This window comes from Oncorhynchus mykiss, chromosome 22, assembly GCF_013265735.2.
Source record: "Oncorhynchus mykiss isolate Arlee chromosome 22, USDA_OmykA_1.1, whole genome shotgun sequence".
In the NCBI taxonomy this organism is placed as follows: Eukaryota; Metazoa; Chordata; class Actinopteri; order Salmoniformes; family Salmonidae; genus Oncorhynchus; species Oncorhynchus mykiss.
The window spans coordinates 272,542-291,633 of NC_048586.1; the positions used below are offsets into that span (position 1 = coordinate 272,542).

Below are 19,092 nucleotides of genomic sequence, written 5' to 3' on the forward strand. Positions count from 1 at the left end.
CCTACAATTTTCCATATATTTCAATATTTTTGAGATTGAGATATACTGAACAAAAAAATGTAAAAGCAACATGTAAAGTGTTTCATGAGCTGTAATTAAAGATCCCAGACATTTTCAATACAAATAAATAAATAAACTAGTAATGAGCAGCAGAAAAGGATGATGAAGCATCTTATTATGTGTTAGGAAAGTGATGAATATGTGACATGTTGCGAACCATGAAGCTACATCTTCCGAATGCCCCACAAGGGTGAATGAGAATGAGGTGGCAAAAGTCAGGGTTGTACAGAGCATTTCATATGCAGCAGCTGTGAAATGGGTTGAGGGTTTGAATGGTGCACAAGAAGAGTCCATGGTAGTGGATAGGCCTACACTGCAGGGGTTGCCTTTCACCAGCAGGATCCTGACATTTTAAAGGTTCGGAAGGTGGACTTTGTAGAATTTATAGCTATGGTAATTAATGGCACTGTCGTGGAGAGAAGGTCCAGGAAGATATAAATCATAGTAATTGCGGCGGAGCGGTTCCTGGGGCTGAAACATTTCTCAGCAAAGGAGTTACATGCAATATTGGCACAAGCCACCGTCTCAGGTCCTAGAGCCTGAGAAGGAGATATGGAGAACTAAAAGAATGCACTATTTTTATTAGGGTAGATTAAGTTAGTTTCACAATTATGCATGGATTTATTTTTGGTTTCAAATCGTCCAGTTGGAGGCGGCAATACACCTTTTTGTGTCTAGTCCACCATAAAACCCACAGAAGAAGAAGGATGATGATGATGAAGAAGCTAAGATGACAACACATTTGAAAGTGCTGCCTATTCGGAGTAAAGAAATACTACACAGTGAAGACACACGTTAAAAAAGAGTATTGCTTTATTAATTCCAAAGACAAAATGGCTTGAGATTCGGAATTCAGGGAAACAAGTGCCGATTCCACGGTCTGGAACTGGAAGCCTATTTCGTAGTTGCCCTGCGTTGACTCCGTTTGTACCGTTTTAGGAGATACACTGGATGTAGCTGCATTTCAGGATGGACAAATGACGAGGTGTAGGATTTTCGAATGACAGTTGTGATATAACGGCAAGCTATCTAGGTAGCTGTTATATTTTCTGATGCAGTATATGCATTGTTCTCCAAAACGATGATGTGTGCTGCTGCAGCTGTCGGTGGTGGAGCGATTGTGCCATCCCCATTACCTTCGATGCGGCTGGGCATCAGCGTCATTTCTGGAGTTGGGGACGATTTCTCCTCTTTTGGTTCGGGAATGGGTTCTTGTCAAACACCGGGAACCCAGTCGGATTGCCGAAGTCGATACCAACTTCTACTCTCTGGGCGAGCTTTAGCGGAAAGATACAGGAGGATTTATTCCACGGCTATCAATGACAAGGAGCAAGGGATAAACCAAGGAAGGTAGGTTGGAATTGTGAAATTTCTAAATTGCAGGCTTGTCTGAGCTAGTATGCAGCCTTCGTAGCTAACTTGCTACGTTAATTAGCCCAACAACCTGCATGGTTTTCACATCACCAGTGTTGGACTGCATGCTCACACAGCTAGTTAGCCACATGATCGCTGTTAGTGTCCAGTCGTGATAATACTTTTACTGTGGGGTAACGTTATGGGTAGGTTAGTTTGCAGAAACCCGTCAATAGTGCTACCTAGTTATATCGGTAACTTGGCTAGCTAACGTCAGCTAATGAGTCGCTAGTTAACCTGTAGCTAGCATTTCCTCGCTAGCTTCGTTGTGTTGGTGGTTTTTTACGGGGTGTAACGTTACAAGGTTGGTAACTAGGTCAGACTTACTCTTCGTATGGGGTTGCTTTTGGGTGAATATATGTAGGTAGCTAGTCTGCAAATTCGGAAAGATAAACAAATAAGACGTCAGTAGCTGCTGAATTTTTGACTAGCCAGTTTAGCTAGATATGTTTATCGAACAGTGTGTGTATCTGGGATATATTCCCATATATATATATATATATATATTACAGTTGAAGTCAGAAGTGTACATACACTTAGGTTGGAGTCATTAAAACTAGTTTTTCAACCACTCCACAAATTTCTTGTGAACAAACTATAGTTTTGGCAAGTCGGTTACGACATCTACTTTGTGCATGACACAAGTACATTTTCCAACAATTGTTTACAGACAAATTAAATAATCTATAATTCACTATCACAATTCCAGTGGGTCACACGTTTACATACACTACGTTGACTGTGCCTTTAAACAGCTTGGAAAATTCCAGAAAATCATGGCTTCAGAAGCTTCTGACAGGCTAATTGACATCAATTCAGTGAATTGGAGGTGTACCCGTGGATGTATTTCAAGGCCTACCTTTAAACTCAGTGCTTCTTTGCTTGACAACATGGGAAAATCAAAAGAAATCAGCCAAGACCTCAGAAAAAAATAGTAAACTTCCACAAGTCTGTCTCATCCTTGGGAGCAACTTCCAAATGCCTGAAGGTACCACATTCATCTGTACAAACAATAGTACACAAGTATAAACACCATGGGACCACGCAGCCGTCATACCGCTCAGGAAGGAGACGTGTTCAGTCTCCTAGAGATGAATGTACTTTGGTGCGGAAAGTGCAAATAAATCCCAGAACAACAGCAAAGGACCTTGTGAAGATGCTGGAGGAAACAGGTACAAAAGTATCTATATCCAAAGTAAAACGAGTCCTATATCAACATAACCTGAAAGGCCGCTCAGCAAGGAAGAAGCCACTGCCCCAAAACCGCCATAAAAAAGACAGACTACGGTTTGCAACTGCACATGGGGACAAAGATGGTACTTTTTGGAGAAATGTCCTCAGGTCTGATGAAAATAAAAATAGAACTTTGGTCGTAATGACCATCGTTTGGAGGAAAAAGGGTGAGGCTTGCAAGCCAAAGAACACCATCCCAACCGTGAAGCACGGGGGTGGCAGCATCATGTTGTGGGGGTGCTTTGCTGCAGGAGAGACTGGTGCACTTCACAGAATAGATGGATGCATGAGGAGGGAAAATTGTGGATGTATTGGGGCAACATCTCAAGACATCAGTCAGGAAGTTAAAGCTTGGTCGCATATGGGTCTTCCAAATGGACAATGACCCCAAGCATACTTCCAAAGTTGTGGCAAAATGGCTTAAGGACAACAAAGTCAAGGTATTGGAGTTGCCATCACAAAGCCCTGACCTCAATCCTATAGAAAATCTGTGGGCAGAACTGAAAAAGTGTGTGCGAGCAAGGAGGCCTACAAACCTGACTCGGTTACACCAGCTCTGTCAGAAGGAATGGGCCAACATTCACCCAACTTATTGTGGGAAGCCTGTGGAAAGCTACCTGAAATGTTTGACCCAAGTTAAATAATTTAAAGGCAATTCTACCAAATACACTCCAATTAGTATGTAAACTTCTGACCCACTGGGAATGTGATGAAAGAAATAAAAGCTGAAATAAATAATTCTCTCTCCTATTATTCTGACATTTCCCATTCTTAAAATAAAGTGGTGATCCTAACTGACCTGAAACAGGGAATTTTTACTTGGATTAAATGTCAGGAATTGTGAAACTGAGTTTAATTGTATTTGGCAAAGGTGTATGTAAACTTCAGACTTCAACTGTGTGTGTATATATATATATATATATATATATATATATATCCTTTTAGTCGGAGTCCAAATTTTAGATTTTTGTTTCCAGTTGCCGTGTCTTTGAAACACCAAGCATGGTTGGTTTGCTGGTGACACGGTCTGTGATTTATTTAGAATTCAAGGCACACTTAACCAGCATTGCTACCACAGAATTCTGCAGCGATACGCCATCCCACCTGGTTTGCGCTTATTCCCACTATCATCTCATTTTCAACAAGACAATGACCCAACATACCTCCAGGCTGTATAAGGGCTATTTGACCAAGAAGGAGAGTGATGGAGTGCTGCATCAGAGTATCTGGCTTCCACAATCCCCCGACCTCAACCCAATTGAGATGGTTTGGGATGAGTCGGACCACAGTGATGGAGAAGCAGCCAACAAGTGCTCAGCATATGTGAGAACTCCTTCAAGACTGTTGGAAAAGCATTCCTCATGAAGCCAAGGGTCTCCAGGGTCTCTTATGTTTTTTTGGTTACTACATGATCCCATATGTGTTATGTCATTGTTTTGATGTCTTCACTATTCTACAATGTAGAAAATAGTAAAAAAAAAAAAAGACTTGAATGAGTAGGTGTCCAAACTTTTGACTGTATATCTGAATTCAAATCCAGCGAGAATCATGTCACTCATCTAGCTAGTTAGTGCTAGTGTAACAGTGTCGCTTCCATCCCTCTCCTCGCTCCTACCTTGTCTCGATCCAGTGACCCTCTGCACACATCGACAACAGTCACCCTTGAGGCATCGTTACCCATGGACTCCACAAAAGCAGAGCAAGGGAAACTACTTCAAGGTCCCAGCGAGTGACGTCACTGATTTTGAAACACTAGTTGGGCGCACCCTGCTACTAGCTAGCCATTTCACACCGATTATGCTAGCTAGACTTATTTGCTCAAACCATTAACTTATGCTCTAATGTCTTAATACAATAATATCACTTATCGTATTTTGGATAGGAAGGGTGCATGGATCAAATAATTACATAGAACTATTATTAATAGGATATAAATATTATTAGAAACTGTGGTTCCAGCCCTGAATGCTGATTGTCTGACAGCCGTAGTATATCAGACCGTATACTACGGGTATGACACAACTTTTATTTCTGCTGGTCTAATTATGTTGGTAACCAGTTTATAATAGCAATAGGGCTGTGTCCAGGCACTCCATGATGCGTCGTGCATAAGAACAGCCCTTAGCCGTGGTTTATTGGCCATATACCACAAACCCCTGAGGTGCCGTATTGCTTAAATAGGATCTCTGTGGTGTGGATGGTCCCCTGCCCACTGGAGCAAGTGAATACATACACTTACGCCATCCAAATGCCAAGTCCGTTATGTTGTGGACAGAAGCTTTCGTGGGTGTGTCACTTCCTTGTGCCGTACCCATAGGGCTCTCAAATTCAAATCTGGACCTCGAAGCCAGTCATAAGCTGTGTTCGAATACTCGTACTAACCGTACTATTTGTGACGTGAATTGAGTATATAGTATGCTTATTGGTCACAGCATGGATATAGTTAATATGCCAAAAGTTCCCGGATGTCGTACTATTCTCCAAAATACGAAGTATACACGCAGAGGACACTATTTCTGTACTTTTAGGGCCCACATTGCTCACAACAGTGCACTTACAGCAGTTTATTTGTCAAATGTGCCAAATAGAACAGGTGTAGTACACCTTACAGTGAAATGCTTACTTACAGGCTCTAACCAATAGTGCAAAAAGGTATTAGGTGAATAATGGGTAGGTAAAGAAATAGGCTATGTACAGTAGCGAGGCTATAAAAGTAGCGAGGCTACATACAGACCCCAGCTTGTCAGGCTGATTTGAGGTAGTATGTAGATATGGTTAAAGTGACTATGCATATATGATGAACAGAGAGTAGCAGTAGCGTAAAAGAGGGGTTGGCGGGTGGTGGGTGGGACACAATGCAGATAGCTCGGTTAGCCAATGTGTGGGAGCACTGGTTGGTCGGCCCAATTGAGGTAGTATGAACATGAATATATAGTTAAAGTGACTGCATATATGATAAACAGAGTAGTAGCAGCGTAAAATGAGGGGTGGGGGGGTTAGCCTTCAAAATAAAGGTATGGCATTGTACTATTTGTATTCTTTCTGTCCCCAATTTTTTTTATTGATTTAAAAATATATATTTTTTGGGTGGGGTTAATCTGTTACAATCTTATCTTAACATAGTTGTGATAAGCTATAGGCCCAGCTGTTATTGGATTTGCTAATGTCTTTTTTACAATGTGTTTCAGGGGAAAGAAAACTTTAAACAAGAAGAAGCTGAAACGGCGGCAAAAGTTGAAGTCAAAAGTCAAAACAGGAACAGAGGTAAGATACATTTTCTTGGTACAAGAGGGACCTGACCTACCTTGAGTCACTCAATTTTCTCAGAATAATATAATAGATTCATTGCAAATCTGTTGCTTCAGTTATTTTTGGTCTAAGATGGGCTACTACAACTATTTTGAGAATCTCAAGCTGAGAAGAAAATATATAATATTTTAAATGTTCTTCGAATGCCTCACCTTTATCAAAGCATCTAATTGCAAGGTACAACTCATTTGCATAACTACACTACCTATGCTATATGCATGCATGCATGGGCACAATCTTGCTTAGTTGGTTTCTCCCTCTATCAAATTAACTCTGGTACTTTTTTTGTATACTTTTTAGCCAAAAATAGTCACAGAAATCTGTGTACAATGTCACGTATGTGCTGATATGCTATTTGCATATGTTATATGTTCAACACCCTATGCATACAGTGCATGCAAAGTATTTACACCCCTTTTTCCACATTTTGTTTTTACAGCCTGAATGAAAAATGTATTTAATTGAGATGTTTTGTCACTGGCTGACACTCCAAACTAGAGGTCGACCGATTAATCGGCTGGGCCGATTTCAAGTTTACATAGTAATAGGCATTTTTGCAGATTATGGCAGATTACATTGCACTCCACGAGGAGACTGTGTGGCAGGCTGACCACCTGTTACGTGAGTGCAGCAAGGAGCCAAGGTAAGTTGCTAGCTAGCATTAAACTTATCTTATAAAAAAACTATCAATCTTCACATAATCTCTAGTTAATTACACATTGATGATATTACTAGTTTAACTAGCTTGTCCTGCGTTGCAAATAATCAATGTGGTGCCTGTTAATTTATCATCAAATCACAGCCTACTTTACCAAACGGGTGATGATTTAACACGTGCATTCGTGAAAAAAGCACCATCATTGCACCAATGTACCTAACCATAAACATCAATGCCTTTCTTAAAACCAATACACAAGTATATATATTTTTTTAAACCTACATATTTAGTTGAAAGAAATTCATGTTAGCAGGCTATCTTATTAACTAGGGAAATTGTCACTTCTCTTGCGTTCTGTGCAAGCACAGTCGGGGTATATTTATTTTTTTATTTCACCTTTATTTAACCAGGTAGGCTAGTTGAGAACAAGTTATAATTTACAACTGGCCAAGATAAAGCATAGCAGTGTGAACAGACAACACAGAGTTACACATGGAGTAAACAATTAACAAGTCAATAACACAGTAGAAAGAAAAAAAGTCTTTATACATTGTGTGCAAAAGGCATGAGGAGGTAGGCGAATAATTACAATTTTGCAGATTAACGCTGGAGTGATAAATGATCAGATGGTCATGTGCAGGTAGAGATACTGGTGTGCAAAAGAGCAGAAAAGTAAATAAATATAAACAGTATGGGGATGAGGTAGGTAAATTGGGTGGGCGATTTACCAATAGACTATGTACAGCTGCAGCGATCGGTTATCTGTTCAGATAGCAGATGTTTGAAGTTGGTGAGGGAGATAAAAGTCTCCAACTTCAGCGATTTTTGCAATTTGTTCCAGTCACAGGCAGCAGAGAACTGGAAGGAAAGGTGGCCAAATGAGGTGTTGGCTTTAGGGATGATCAGTGAGATGCACACACCTGCTGGAGCGTGTGCTACGGGTGGGTGTTGCCATCGTGACCAGTGAACTGAGATAAGGCGGAGCTTTACCTAGCATGGACTTGTAGATGAGCTGGAGCCAGTGGGTCTGGTGACGAATATGTAGCGAGGGCCAGCCGACTAGAGCATACAGGTCGCAGTGGTGGGTGGTATAAGGTGCTTTAGTAACGAAACGGATGGCACTGTGATAAACTGCATCCAGTTTGCTGAGTAGAGTATTGGAAGCTATTTTGTAGATGACATCGTCGAGGATCGGTAGGATAGTCAGCTTTACTAGGGTAAGTTTGGCGGCGTGAATGAAGGAGGCTTTGTTGCTGAATAGAAAGCCGACTCTAGATTTGATTTTAGATTGGAGATATGAGTCTGGAAGGAGAGTTTACAGTCTAGCCAGACACCTAGGTACTTATAGATCTCCACATATTCTAGGTCGGAACCAACCATGATGGTGATGCTAGTCGGGCATGCGGGTGCAGGCAACAAACGGTTGAAAAGCATGCATTTGGTTTTACCAGCGTTTTAAGAGCAGTTGGAGGCCACGGAAGGAATGTTGTATGGCATTGAGGCTCGTTTGGAGGTTAGATAGCACAGTGTCCAAGGAAGGGCCAGAAGTATACAGAATGGTGTCGTCTGCGTAGAGGTGGATCGGGGGGGGGGGGGGCTGTTGGCCGAGGTTAGAGTAGCCTGGAGGAAGGCATGGCCAGCTGTTGAGAAATGCTTGTTGAAGTTTTCGATAATCATGGATTTATCGGTGGTGACCGTGTTACCTAGCCTCAGTGCAGGTGGCAGCGGGGAGGAGGTGCTCTTGTTCTCCATGGACTTTACAGTGTCCCAGAACTTTTTGGAGTTAGAGCTACAGGAAGCAAATTTCTGCTTGAAGAAGCTGGCCTGACTGCGTGTATTGGTTCCTGACTTCCCTGAACAATTGCATATCGTGGGGACTATTCGATGCTATTGCAGTCCGCCACAGGATGTTTTTGTGCTGGTCGTGGGCAGTCAGGTCTGGAGTGAACCAAGGGCTATATCTGTTCTTAGTTCTGCATTTTTTGAACGGAGCATGCTTATCTAAGATGGTGAGCAAGTTACAGTTAAAGAATAACCAGGCATCCTCAACTGACGGGATGAGGTCAATATCCTTCCAGGATACCCGGGCCAGGTCGATTAGAAAGGCCTGCTCGCAGAAGTGTTTTAGGGAGCGTTTGACAGTGATGAGGGATGGTTGTTTGACTGTGGATCCGTAGCGGATACAGGCAATGAGGCAGTGATCGCTGAGTTCCTGGTTGAAGACAGCGGAGGTGTATTTTGAGGGCCAGTTGGTCAGGATAACGTCTATTAGGGTGCCCTTGTTTACAGATTTAGGGTTGTACCTTGTGGGTTCCTTGATGATTTGTGTGAGATTGAGGGCATCTAGCTTAGATTGTAGGACTGCCGGGATGTTAAGCATATCCCAGTTTAGGTCACCTAACAGAACAAACTCTGAAGCTAGATGGGGGGCGATCAATTCACAAATGGTGTCCAGGGCACAGCTGGGAGCTGAGGGGGGTCGGTAGCAGGCGGCAACAGTGAGAGACTTATTTCTGGAGAGAGTAATTTTTTTAAATTAGTAGTTCGAACTGTTTGGGTATGGACCTGGAACGTATGACATTACTTTGCAGGCTATCTCTGCAGTGGACTGCAACTCCTCCCCCTTTGGCAGTTCTATCTTGACGGAAAATGTTATAGTTGGGTATATGCAGCAAATTGGGCCGCCTGGCTTGTTGCGAACTGTGTGAAGACCATTTCTTCCTAACAAAGACTAATTTGCCAGAATTTTACGTAATTATGACAACATTGAAGGTTGTGCAATGTAACAGACTTAGACTAGGCGATGCCACCCGTTCGATAAAATAAGGACCGGTTCTGTATTTCACTGAAAGAAAAAATGTTTTCGAAATTATAGTTTCTGGATTTGACCATATGAATGACTTAAGGCTCGCATTTCTGTGTGTTTATTATAATTAAGTCTATGATTTGATAGAGCAGTCTGAGTGGTGGTAGGCAGCAGCAGGCTCGTAAGCATTCATTGAAACAGCACTTTGCAGCAGCTCTTCGCAATGCTTGAAGCACAGCGCTGTTTGACTTCAAGCCTATCAACACCCGAGATTAGGCTGGCAATACTATAATGCCTATAAGAACATCCAATAGTCAAAGGTATCTGAAATACAAATGGTATAGAGAGAAATAGTCCTATAATAACTACAACCTAAAACCTCTTACCTGGTAATATTGAAGACTCATGTTAAAAGCAACCACCAGCTTTCATATGTTCATGCTCATGTTCCGAGCCAGGAACTTAAATGTTAGCTTTCTTACATGGCACATATTGCACCTTTACTTTCTTCTTCAACACTTTGTTTTTGCATTATTTAAACCAAATTTAACATGTTTCATTATTTGAGACTAATTGATTTTTATTGATGTATTATATTAAGTTAAAATAAGTGTTCAGTATTGTTGTAATTGCAAATATTTTATATATAGTCTGATTGATTTTTTTTTTATATATATATTAAAAATAATTAAATCAGACTATCAGCTTTTTTTGGTCCTCCAATAATTGGTATCGGCGTTGAAAAATCATAATCGGTCGACCTCTACTCCGTACCCCATAATGTTAGTGGAATTATAAAAAAAATTATAAAATGTAAATGAAAAGCTGAAATGTCTTGTAAGTATTCAACCCCTTATGGCAAGCCTAAATAAATTCAGTACTAAACATTAGCTAAACAAGTCACATAAGTTGCATGGACTCACTCTGAATAATAATAATAATAATAATAAAGGGGTTAACATGAGTTTTGAATGGCTACCTCATCTCTGTACCCCACACATACAATTATCTGTAAGGTCCCTCAATCGAGCAGTGAAATTCAAACACAGATTCACCAAATAAAATTGTATTTGTGACATGCGCCAAATACAACGGGTGAAATGCTTAACGTGACAATGAAGAAAATGCCAGAGAGGAGTTATTGTGACAGGGTAGGAACACAAAGCGTTGTTTTTCTTAGGGGACCCAATCTTTAGCTACATCTGTTTTCTCTTAGCTACTTCATGTAGTTTACATATTCATGCTTTGCGTGTTACTCTTTGATTTAGAAGATACTGTTGCACGAACATGCTGATATTGGTCTACACCATCACTGGTGTATATCAAGCTGTATAGCTAATTACATTTGGTCAGTACATTTATTAGCTAGCTAGCCGACCAGCTAACTAGCAATTAGAATTAGTGGCTAACAAGGTTTATGCCCATCTTGCAAAACCTCCCTGGTCTGTGTGGTTGAATCTGTGCTTAAAATACACTGCTCAACTGAGGGACCCTACAGATCATTGTATGTGTGGCATACAGAGATTGGGTAGTCATTCAAATATCATGTAAATACTTATTGCAGACGGAGTGAGTCCATGCAACATATGTGACTTACAGCACCAGTCAAGTTTGGACAAACCTACTCATTCAAGGGTTTTTCTTTATTTTTACCATTTTCTACATTGTAGAATAATAGTGAAGACATCAAAACTATGGGATCATGTAATAACCCCAAAAATTGTTAAGCAAATCAAAGTATATTTTAGATTCTTCAAAGTAGCCACCCTTTGCTTTGACAGCTTTGGATACTGTTTGCATTCTCTCAACCAGCTTCATGAGGTAGTCCCCTGGAATCCGTTGTTAAAAGTTAATTTGTAGAATTTATTTCCTTAATGCGTTTGAGCCAATCAGTTGTGCTGTGACAAGGTAGGGTTGGTATACAGAAGATAGCCCTATTTGGTAAAAGTCCAAGTCAAGAACAGCTCAAATAAACAAAGAGAAACGACAGTCCATCATTACTTTGTCATAGGGCTGGGCGATATGGCCAAAATCTCATATCACGATATAGGTCATTTCCTATCCCGATAATGATACATGATATATCACGATATAGCACATTTTCTGTCAATTAAATTGATAAATAGTTCATATAAAATGACCACATGTAAAGGCCTATTTCTTATTACATTTTTAATTCTACTTAACAGTTAAGGTACTTACCCCCTTATCTCAGCTCGCTGGTCACCATAGCATCTCCCACCTGTAGCACACGCTCCAGCAGGTATATCTCTCTAGTCACCCCCAAAACCAATTCTTTCTTTGGCCGCCTCTCTTTCCAGTTCTCTGCTGCCAATGACTGGAACGAACTACAAAAATCTCTGAAACTGGAAACACTTATCTCCCTCACTAGCTTTAAGCACCAACTGTCAGAGCAGCTCACAGATTACTGCACCTGTACATAGCCCACCTATAATTTAGCCCTATCAACTACCTCTTTCCCAACTGTATTTTATTTATTTATTTATTTTGCTCCTTTGCACCCCATTATTTTTATTTCTACTTTGCACATTCTTCCATTGCAAAACTACCATTCCAGTGTTTTACTTGCTATATTGTATTTACCTTGCCACCAAGGCCTTTTTTGCCTTTACCTCCCTTCTCACCTCATTTGCTCACATTGTATATAGACTTGTTTATACTTTATTATTGACTGTGTTTGTTTTACTCCATGTGTAACTCTGTGTTGTTGTATCTGTCGAACTGCTTTGCTTTATCTTGGCCAGGTCGCAATTGTAAATGAGAACTTGTTCTCAACTTGCCTACCTGGTTAAATAAAGGTAAAATAAAAAAAATAAAACAATATATATTTTTGGGGGCTTGCCTGTTTTGCATGTTATTTTGACATTAATACGTGTCACATATCAATTTGCATTTGGTACCTTGGGTTGAGTGTTAGCACCAACTCACGAAACCCCCGTTTCTCAACGGTGTAAATTGGGCCCATGTCTTTACAGTTTTTATGGCAGCTGTTCTCTCCTATCTTCGTGATTTGTTGCCATATGGTGTGCCGCGGGCAAAAGCAAAGTTTGATTCGGGGGTTTGTTTTGAGCACTCGACTGTACTTTTTTGGGTCTCATTCGTAGACTCTCTCCGTTAAGTTCCAAATGATTATTGCGTAGATGGTAAAATAGGTTAGTGGTGTTTGTTGTCAGGACAAAAATAGTAAAAATAGAGAAGCCCTGGACACACCTCATTCAACATTTTTGACTAGTACTGTAATTAAATGTATGCTCCTGAACATTTCCACTGCATTTCAGCCCTGCCACAAAAGGACCAGCTGACGTCATGTCAGTGACTCTCTCGTTAACTTCATATGGCTGCAATCCCATTAACGGGAGCGATATGACAACAGCCAGTCAGTGTAGGGCGCCAATTTCAAAACATCAACAATCTCATAATTAAAATTCCTCAAACATACATGTATCTCATACCATTTTAAAGCTATTCTCGTTGTTAATCCCACCAGTGTCCGATTTCAAATATGCTTTACAGCAAAAGCACCACAAACATTTATGTTAGGTCACCACATAGCCACAAAAGATTTTCCAGCCAGAGTCACAAAAACCACACATAGAGATAAAATTAATAACTAACCTTTGAGTGTCATCTGATGAAGATCATCATAGGACTTCATGTTACACAATACATGTATGTTTTGTTTGATAAAGTTAATATTTATCAAAATATGAGTTTACATTGGCGCATTACATTCACTAGTTCCAAAAACATCCAGTGATTTTGCATAGGCACATCATTCAACAGAAATACTCATCATAAATATAGATGATAATACAAGTTAAACACATGGAATTAATTATAGATATACCTCTCCTTAATGCAACCGCTGTGTCAGATTTCAAAAAAAAGAAATTACATGATAAATATTCCCTTTGATGATCTACATCAGAAAGCACTCCAGGAATCCCAGGTCCACAATAAATATTTGTTTTGTTCGGTAATTTCCGTTATTTATGTCCAAATACCTTCTTTTGTTAGCGTGTTTGGTATACATATCCAAACGCTCATTCTGGTCAGCGTTACATCAGACAAAAACGTAAAGTTTTATATTACAGGTTGAAGAAACATTTCAAACTAAGTACAGAATCAATCATTAGGATGTTTTTAACATATAGCTTCAATAAAGTTCCAACCGGAGTGTTCCTTCGTGTCTTCATGATCAATGGAACGCAAGTGGGTACCATGAGGAATAAGCGTGATCAGAAAATGGCTGCTTGACAGACACCTGATACAGTCTGCTCTCATTCACTCCCACAACAACGTAGAAGTCTCATTCAAATTTCTATTGATGGTTGACATTTAGTTGAACCCCCAGGCAGTGCAACATCATTAATATCTCAAGGAGATTTCATTGGGGGCTCTGGTGAATACATACAAAGCTCAGGTTTCTCACTTCCTGTTTTGATTTCTCCTCCTTTGCCTGCCATATGAGTTCTGTTATACTCAGACATAATTCAAACAGTTTTAGGAACTTTAGTGTTTTCTATCCAATACTACTAATACTATGCATATATTAGCAACTGAGACTGAGGAGCAGGCTGTTTACTTTGGGCAACTTATTCATCCAAGCTAGTCAATACTGCCCCCCCAGCCATAAGAAGTTAACACGTGTGAGTGTTGACGAGGACAAGGCTGACGATCACTCTGTCATGCTGATTGTGTTTGAATAACAGACTGGAAGCTTCAAAAGGAGGTTGGTGCTTGGAATCATTGTTCTTCCTCTGTCAACCATGGTTACCTGGAAGGAAACACGTGCCGTTATCATTGCTTTGCACAAAAAGGGCTTCGCAGGCAAGGATATTGCTGCCAGTAAGATTGCACCTAAATCAACCATTTATCAGATCATCAAGAACTTCGAGAGCGGTTCAGTTGTTGTGAAGGTTTCATGGCACCCAAGAAAGTCAAGCAACCGCCAGGACCGTCTCCTAAAGGTGAGTCAGCTGCGGGATCAGGTCACCACCAGTACAGAGCTTGCTCAGGAATGGCAACAGACAGGTGAGTGCATCTGCACGCACAGTGAGGCAAATACTTTTGGAGGATGGCCTGGTGTCAAGAAGGGCAGCAAAGAAACCTCTTCTCTCCAGGAAAAGCATCATGGACAGACTGATATTCTGCAAAAGGTACAGGGATTGGACTGTTTAGGATTGGGGTAAAGTCATTTTCTCTGAATCCCCTTTCCGATTGTTTGGGGCATCCGGAATAAAGCTTGTCCGGAGAAGACAAGGTGAGCGCTACCATCAGTCCTGTGTCATGCCAACAGTAAATCATCCTGAGACCATTCATGTGTGGGGTTGCTTCTCAGCCATAACACAGCCATGAATAAAGAATGGTACCAACACATCCTCCGAGAGCAACTTCTCCCAAACATCCAGAAACAGTTTGGTGACGAACAATGCCTCTTCCAGCATGATGGAGCATCTTGCCATAAGGAAAAGTGATAACTAAGTGGCTCGGGGAACAAAACATTGATATTTTGGGTCCATGGCCAGGAAACTCCCCAGACCTTAATCCCATTGAGAACTTGTGGTCAATCCTCAAGAGGCGGGTGGACAAACAAAACCCCACAATTTCTGACAAACTCCAAGCATTGATTATGGAGGAATGGGCTGCCATCAGTCAGGATGTGGCCCAGAAGTTAATTAACAGCATGCCAGGGCGGATTGCAGAGGTCTTGAAAAAGAAGGGTCAACACTTTAAATATTGACTCTTTGCATCAACTTCATGTAATTGTCAATAAAAGCCGTTGACAAGTATGAAATGCTTGTAATTTTACTTCAGTATTCCATAGTAACATCTGACAAAAATATTTAAAGACACTGAAGCAGCGAACTTTGTGGAAATTAATATTTGTCATTCAACTTCTGGCCACGACTGTACACTGGAATTCATTACCATAACGACTCCTCTCTCAATCTAAATTTATTAGAAAATAGGAAAGTTACACTATTATTTCTGTCTCCACTCCTCCTTTTCCCCCTCTTTTACTGCTCCTTTCCCAAACAGCCATTTTCTCTGTTTTGAAGCCTTATTGGCATATTATAACCTTATTTCTCTGGTAAATAGTGCTAAGCTCTTTACACAGGCACAGCGTGTCCCTTGCTGAATGCCTTAGCTATGCTGCTGGGAGTGTTACCCGCCCTGAGGAAAGAAGTGGATAACTCTCCCTGGTGTTGTACACTGAAATGAAGGACCGCTCCTTTCTAATTGTATGACATCACCGTCTGTCAGTAGCTGCGATGCCAGAAACATGACAACGCAGCAAGGCAAGAGGAAAACAATCAATAGCATGAAACATTCTCCATCCGGAGGTTGGAGGACTGCTTAGTAATCCTATACCAGGCCTGGGCAATTATTTTCCATGGAGGGCCACATTAGAATATAATTTTGCCATCGCTGGCCAGAATCATATTACAGGATTACACATCATGTGTATGACTGTGTTGACAGATATATCTACTGTAAATCACATCCAGATACGCTACTTAACTTTTTAAATGCACAGAAATAAACCACATCCATGTTCTCCTTTTTGGTAGGTATTTACATTATTAAACATGCAATGAACTACACGGAGGGGAAAAGTACACTGCATTCAGCACCACGGACAGAATTCTAGTTAACAGAATTATGCACAAAAACACAGAGGAGGAGCTCAACATTTTACATTTAAACTACTCAATCAGTGTGAGGAGTGATGTCTCTGATGGGCATCGACTAGCAGTGAACTCAGGTATAGTTTCTGACGTCGCTATGCGCTGAGAGGTGAGATTCAGTAAGAGATGATCTGTGCCTTGACTTGTTATATTTCATCACTGAAAATGTGTGTTCACGTATATAGTTTGACCCACACAGTACGAACATCTTCTGAGCATGACTCCTAATCTTTGGGAAGTTTAGTTAATTGAGAGATGCATAGAACCTCGTCAGTGACATTTGTTTTGAACAGTTATCCAATCACTGCATTAGACTGAAGATCGATAAGCTCAAGTTGCAGGTCAGTGGGAGTGTTCGCCACACTGAAGGTGAAAGGAGAGGAATCCAACAGCATGTCATTTTCCAACACTTTGAAATCTTCAAAATGACGTGAAGCCACCGTTCAAAGCACGCAGCAGCCATGGGTACTTCATTTGTAAACCGCTTGCGTCGTGATTTCCGTCTCATTCAACTTTGGACGAAGCGTTTGTGGTAATTACACACACACACAACAAACGTTTATCCAGTCATGGTTGGTTTCATTGCAATCCTCTGGTTGTTACTAACACAACCATACTTGATGGTTCTTTTCCCGGGACGTATTGACCAAAACAAACCGATTTGAAGACACCAATCAATGACCTCATTGCACACCAATGGTAGGACCGGTCTATCGTTGATTGACTGTATTTTCGCCCAATGACCACTGATCATCTTGGAATCTAGCTTGGAAGATGGCCAATGAGCTGAGGTGAACGACAATATGTAATGGTTATACGTTCGAAGACCAGCCTTTGTCGTAAATGCTGGCGTAAAAGAGGTTAATTCGCCATTGCAAATCCTACTTGACGGAGCCACGAGTGTTAAAATGCCAATGTAAGTAAGATTTGAAATTATTATGTTTTAGTCAAAATATTTCTGTTTGGGCTTCTTGCGGTCAATTTTCAGTCTGGAAATGATTTGGAATTATGTTCCGGCCCCCCGAACATGTGCTAAAAATAAATATGCTTGATGATCCCTGCCATATTTGTATTTTTGTATTTATTAAGGATCCCCAGTAGCCAAGGCAGCAGCCACTCTTCCTGGGGTCTAGCAACATTAAGGCAGTTATATACAATTAAAAATATTACATTACATAACACTTTTCACAACACGTGTGCCCTCAAGCCACTTTTCTAGAACCACATATCTACAATACAAAATCCAAGTGTGTGTAGAGTGTGTATGTCTGTGTAAGGGCTGACCCCAATTAGTCAATTCTTTGGTCATTAGGCTGTTTGCCCCGAAATTACATACATGCATGCATGCATACATACATACATACATACATACATACATACATACATACATACATACATACAGTAAGGGAAAAAAGTATTTAGTCAGCCACCAATTGTGCAAGTTATCCCACCTAAAAAGATGAGAGGCCTGTAATTTTCATCATATGTACACTTCAACTATGACAGACAAAATGTGAAAAAAAACATCCAGAAAATCACATTGTAGGATTTTTTATGAATTTATTTGCAAATTATGGTGGAAAATAAGTATTTGGTCACCTACAAACAAGCAAGATTTCTGGCCCAAAACATCACTGCTCTAGAGGAGATCTGCATGGAGGAATGGGCCAAAATACCAGCAACAGTGTGTGTGAACCTTGTGAAGACTTACAGAAAACGTTTGACCTCTGTCATTGCCAACAAAGGGTATATAACAAAGTATTGAGAAACTTTTGTTATTGACCAAATACTTATTTTCCACCACAATTTGCTAATTAATTAAAAATCCTACAATGTGATTTTCTGGATTTTTTCCCCTCCTTTTGTCTGTCATAGTTGAAGTGTACCTATGATAAATTACAGGCCTCTCATCTTTTTAAGTGGGAGAACTTGCACAATTGGTGGCTGACTAAATACTTTTTTGCCCCACTGTACATCCAGTACTTGTCAAAAGTTTGGACACACCTACTCATTCAAGTGCTCAGCATGTGGGGACTCCTTCAAGACTGTTGGAAAAGCATTCCAGGTGAAGCTGGTTGAGAGGATGCAAAGTGTGTAAAGCTGTAATCAAGGCAAAGGGTGGCTACTTTTGAGGAATCTCAAATATATAAAATATATTTTGATTTGTTTAACCCTTTTTTTGTTACTACATGATTTCATATGTGTTATTTCAATGTACAGGACAAACATAAATTGGCTTTTAGTCTAGTCCTCCGCAATAAATTAGTTCACTGAGGTGGGGATAGATTACCATTCAAAAGTTTGGGGTCACTTAGAAATGTCCTTGTTTTTGAAAGAAAGCACTATTTTTGTCCATTTAAAATAACATCAATCATCATAACAACATCAACAACATCATTTATACGGTGTAGGCATTGTTAATGCTGTAAATGACTTATAGCTAGAAACGACTGATTTAAAAAATGGAATATCTACATCGGTGTACAGAGGTCCATTATCAGCAACCATCACACCTGTGTTCCAATGGCACGTTTTGTTAGCTAATCGAAGTTTATAATTTTAAAAGGCTAATTGATCATTAGAAAAGTATTTTGTAATTATGTTAGCACAGCTGAACTGTTCTGAATAAAGAAGCAATACAACTGGCCTTTAGACTAGTTGAGTATCTGGAGCATCAGCATTTATGGGTTTGATTACAGGCTCAAAATGGCCAGAAACAAAGGACTTTTTTCTGAAACTCGTCAGTCTGTTCTTGTTGTGAGAAATAAAGGCTATTCCATGCGAGAAATTGCCAAGAAACTGTAGATCTCGTACAATGCTGTGTCTAACTCCCCACACACAACAGCGCAAACTGGCTCTAATCAGAATAGAAAGAGGAGTGGGAGGCCCCTGTGCAAAAC

General features: G+C 40.4%; 1 protein-coding gene across 8 annotated transcripts in view; it reads left to right on the top strand.

The window, feature by feature from the left end:
• The first annotated feature begins 571 nt into the window (after positions 1–571).
• Positions 572–19,092, top strand: part of mycbp2 (MYC binding protein 2) — a 294,316-nt gene continuing 275,795 nt past the window's right edge. For 2 of the 8 annotated variants that reach the window (XM_021578599.2, XM_021578604.2), the window contains exons 1-2: positions 573–1,410; positions 5,895–5,970. In XM_021578599.2, the coding sequence (XP_021434274.2) occupies positions 1,142–1,410; positions 5,895–5,970 (345 nt within the window). In that variant the 5' untranslated portion in view covers positions 573–1,141. Of the gene's footprint in view, positions 1,411–5,894; positions 5,971–19,092 lie in introns of all 8 variants that reach the window. The other 6 variants (XM_021578603.2, XM_021578602.2, XM_021578600.2 and 3 more) reach the window with 5 other exon arrangements.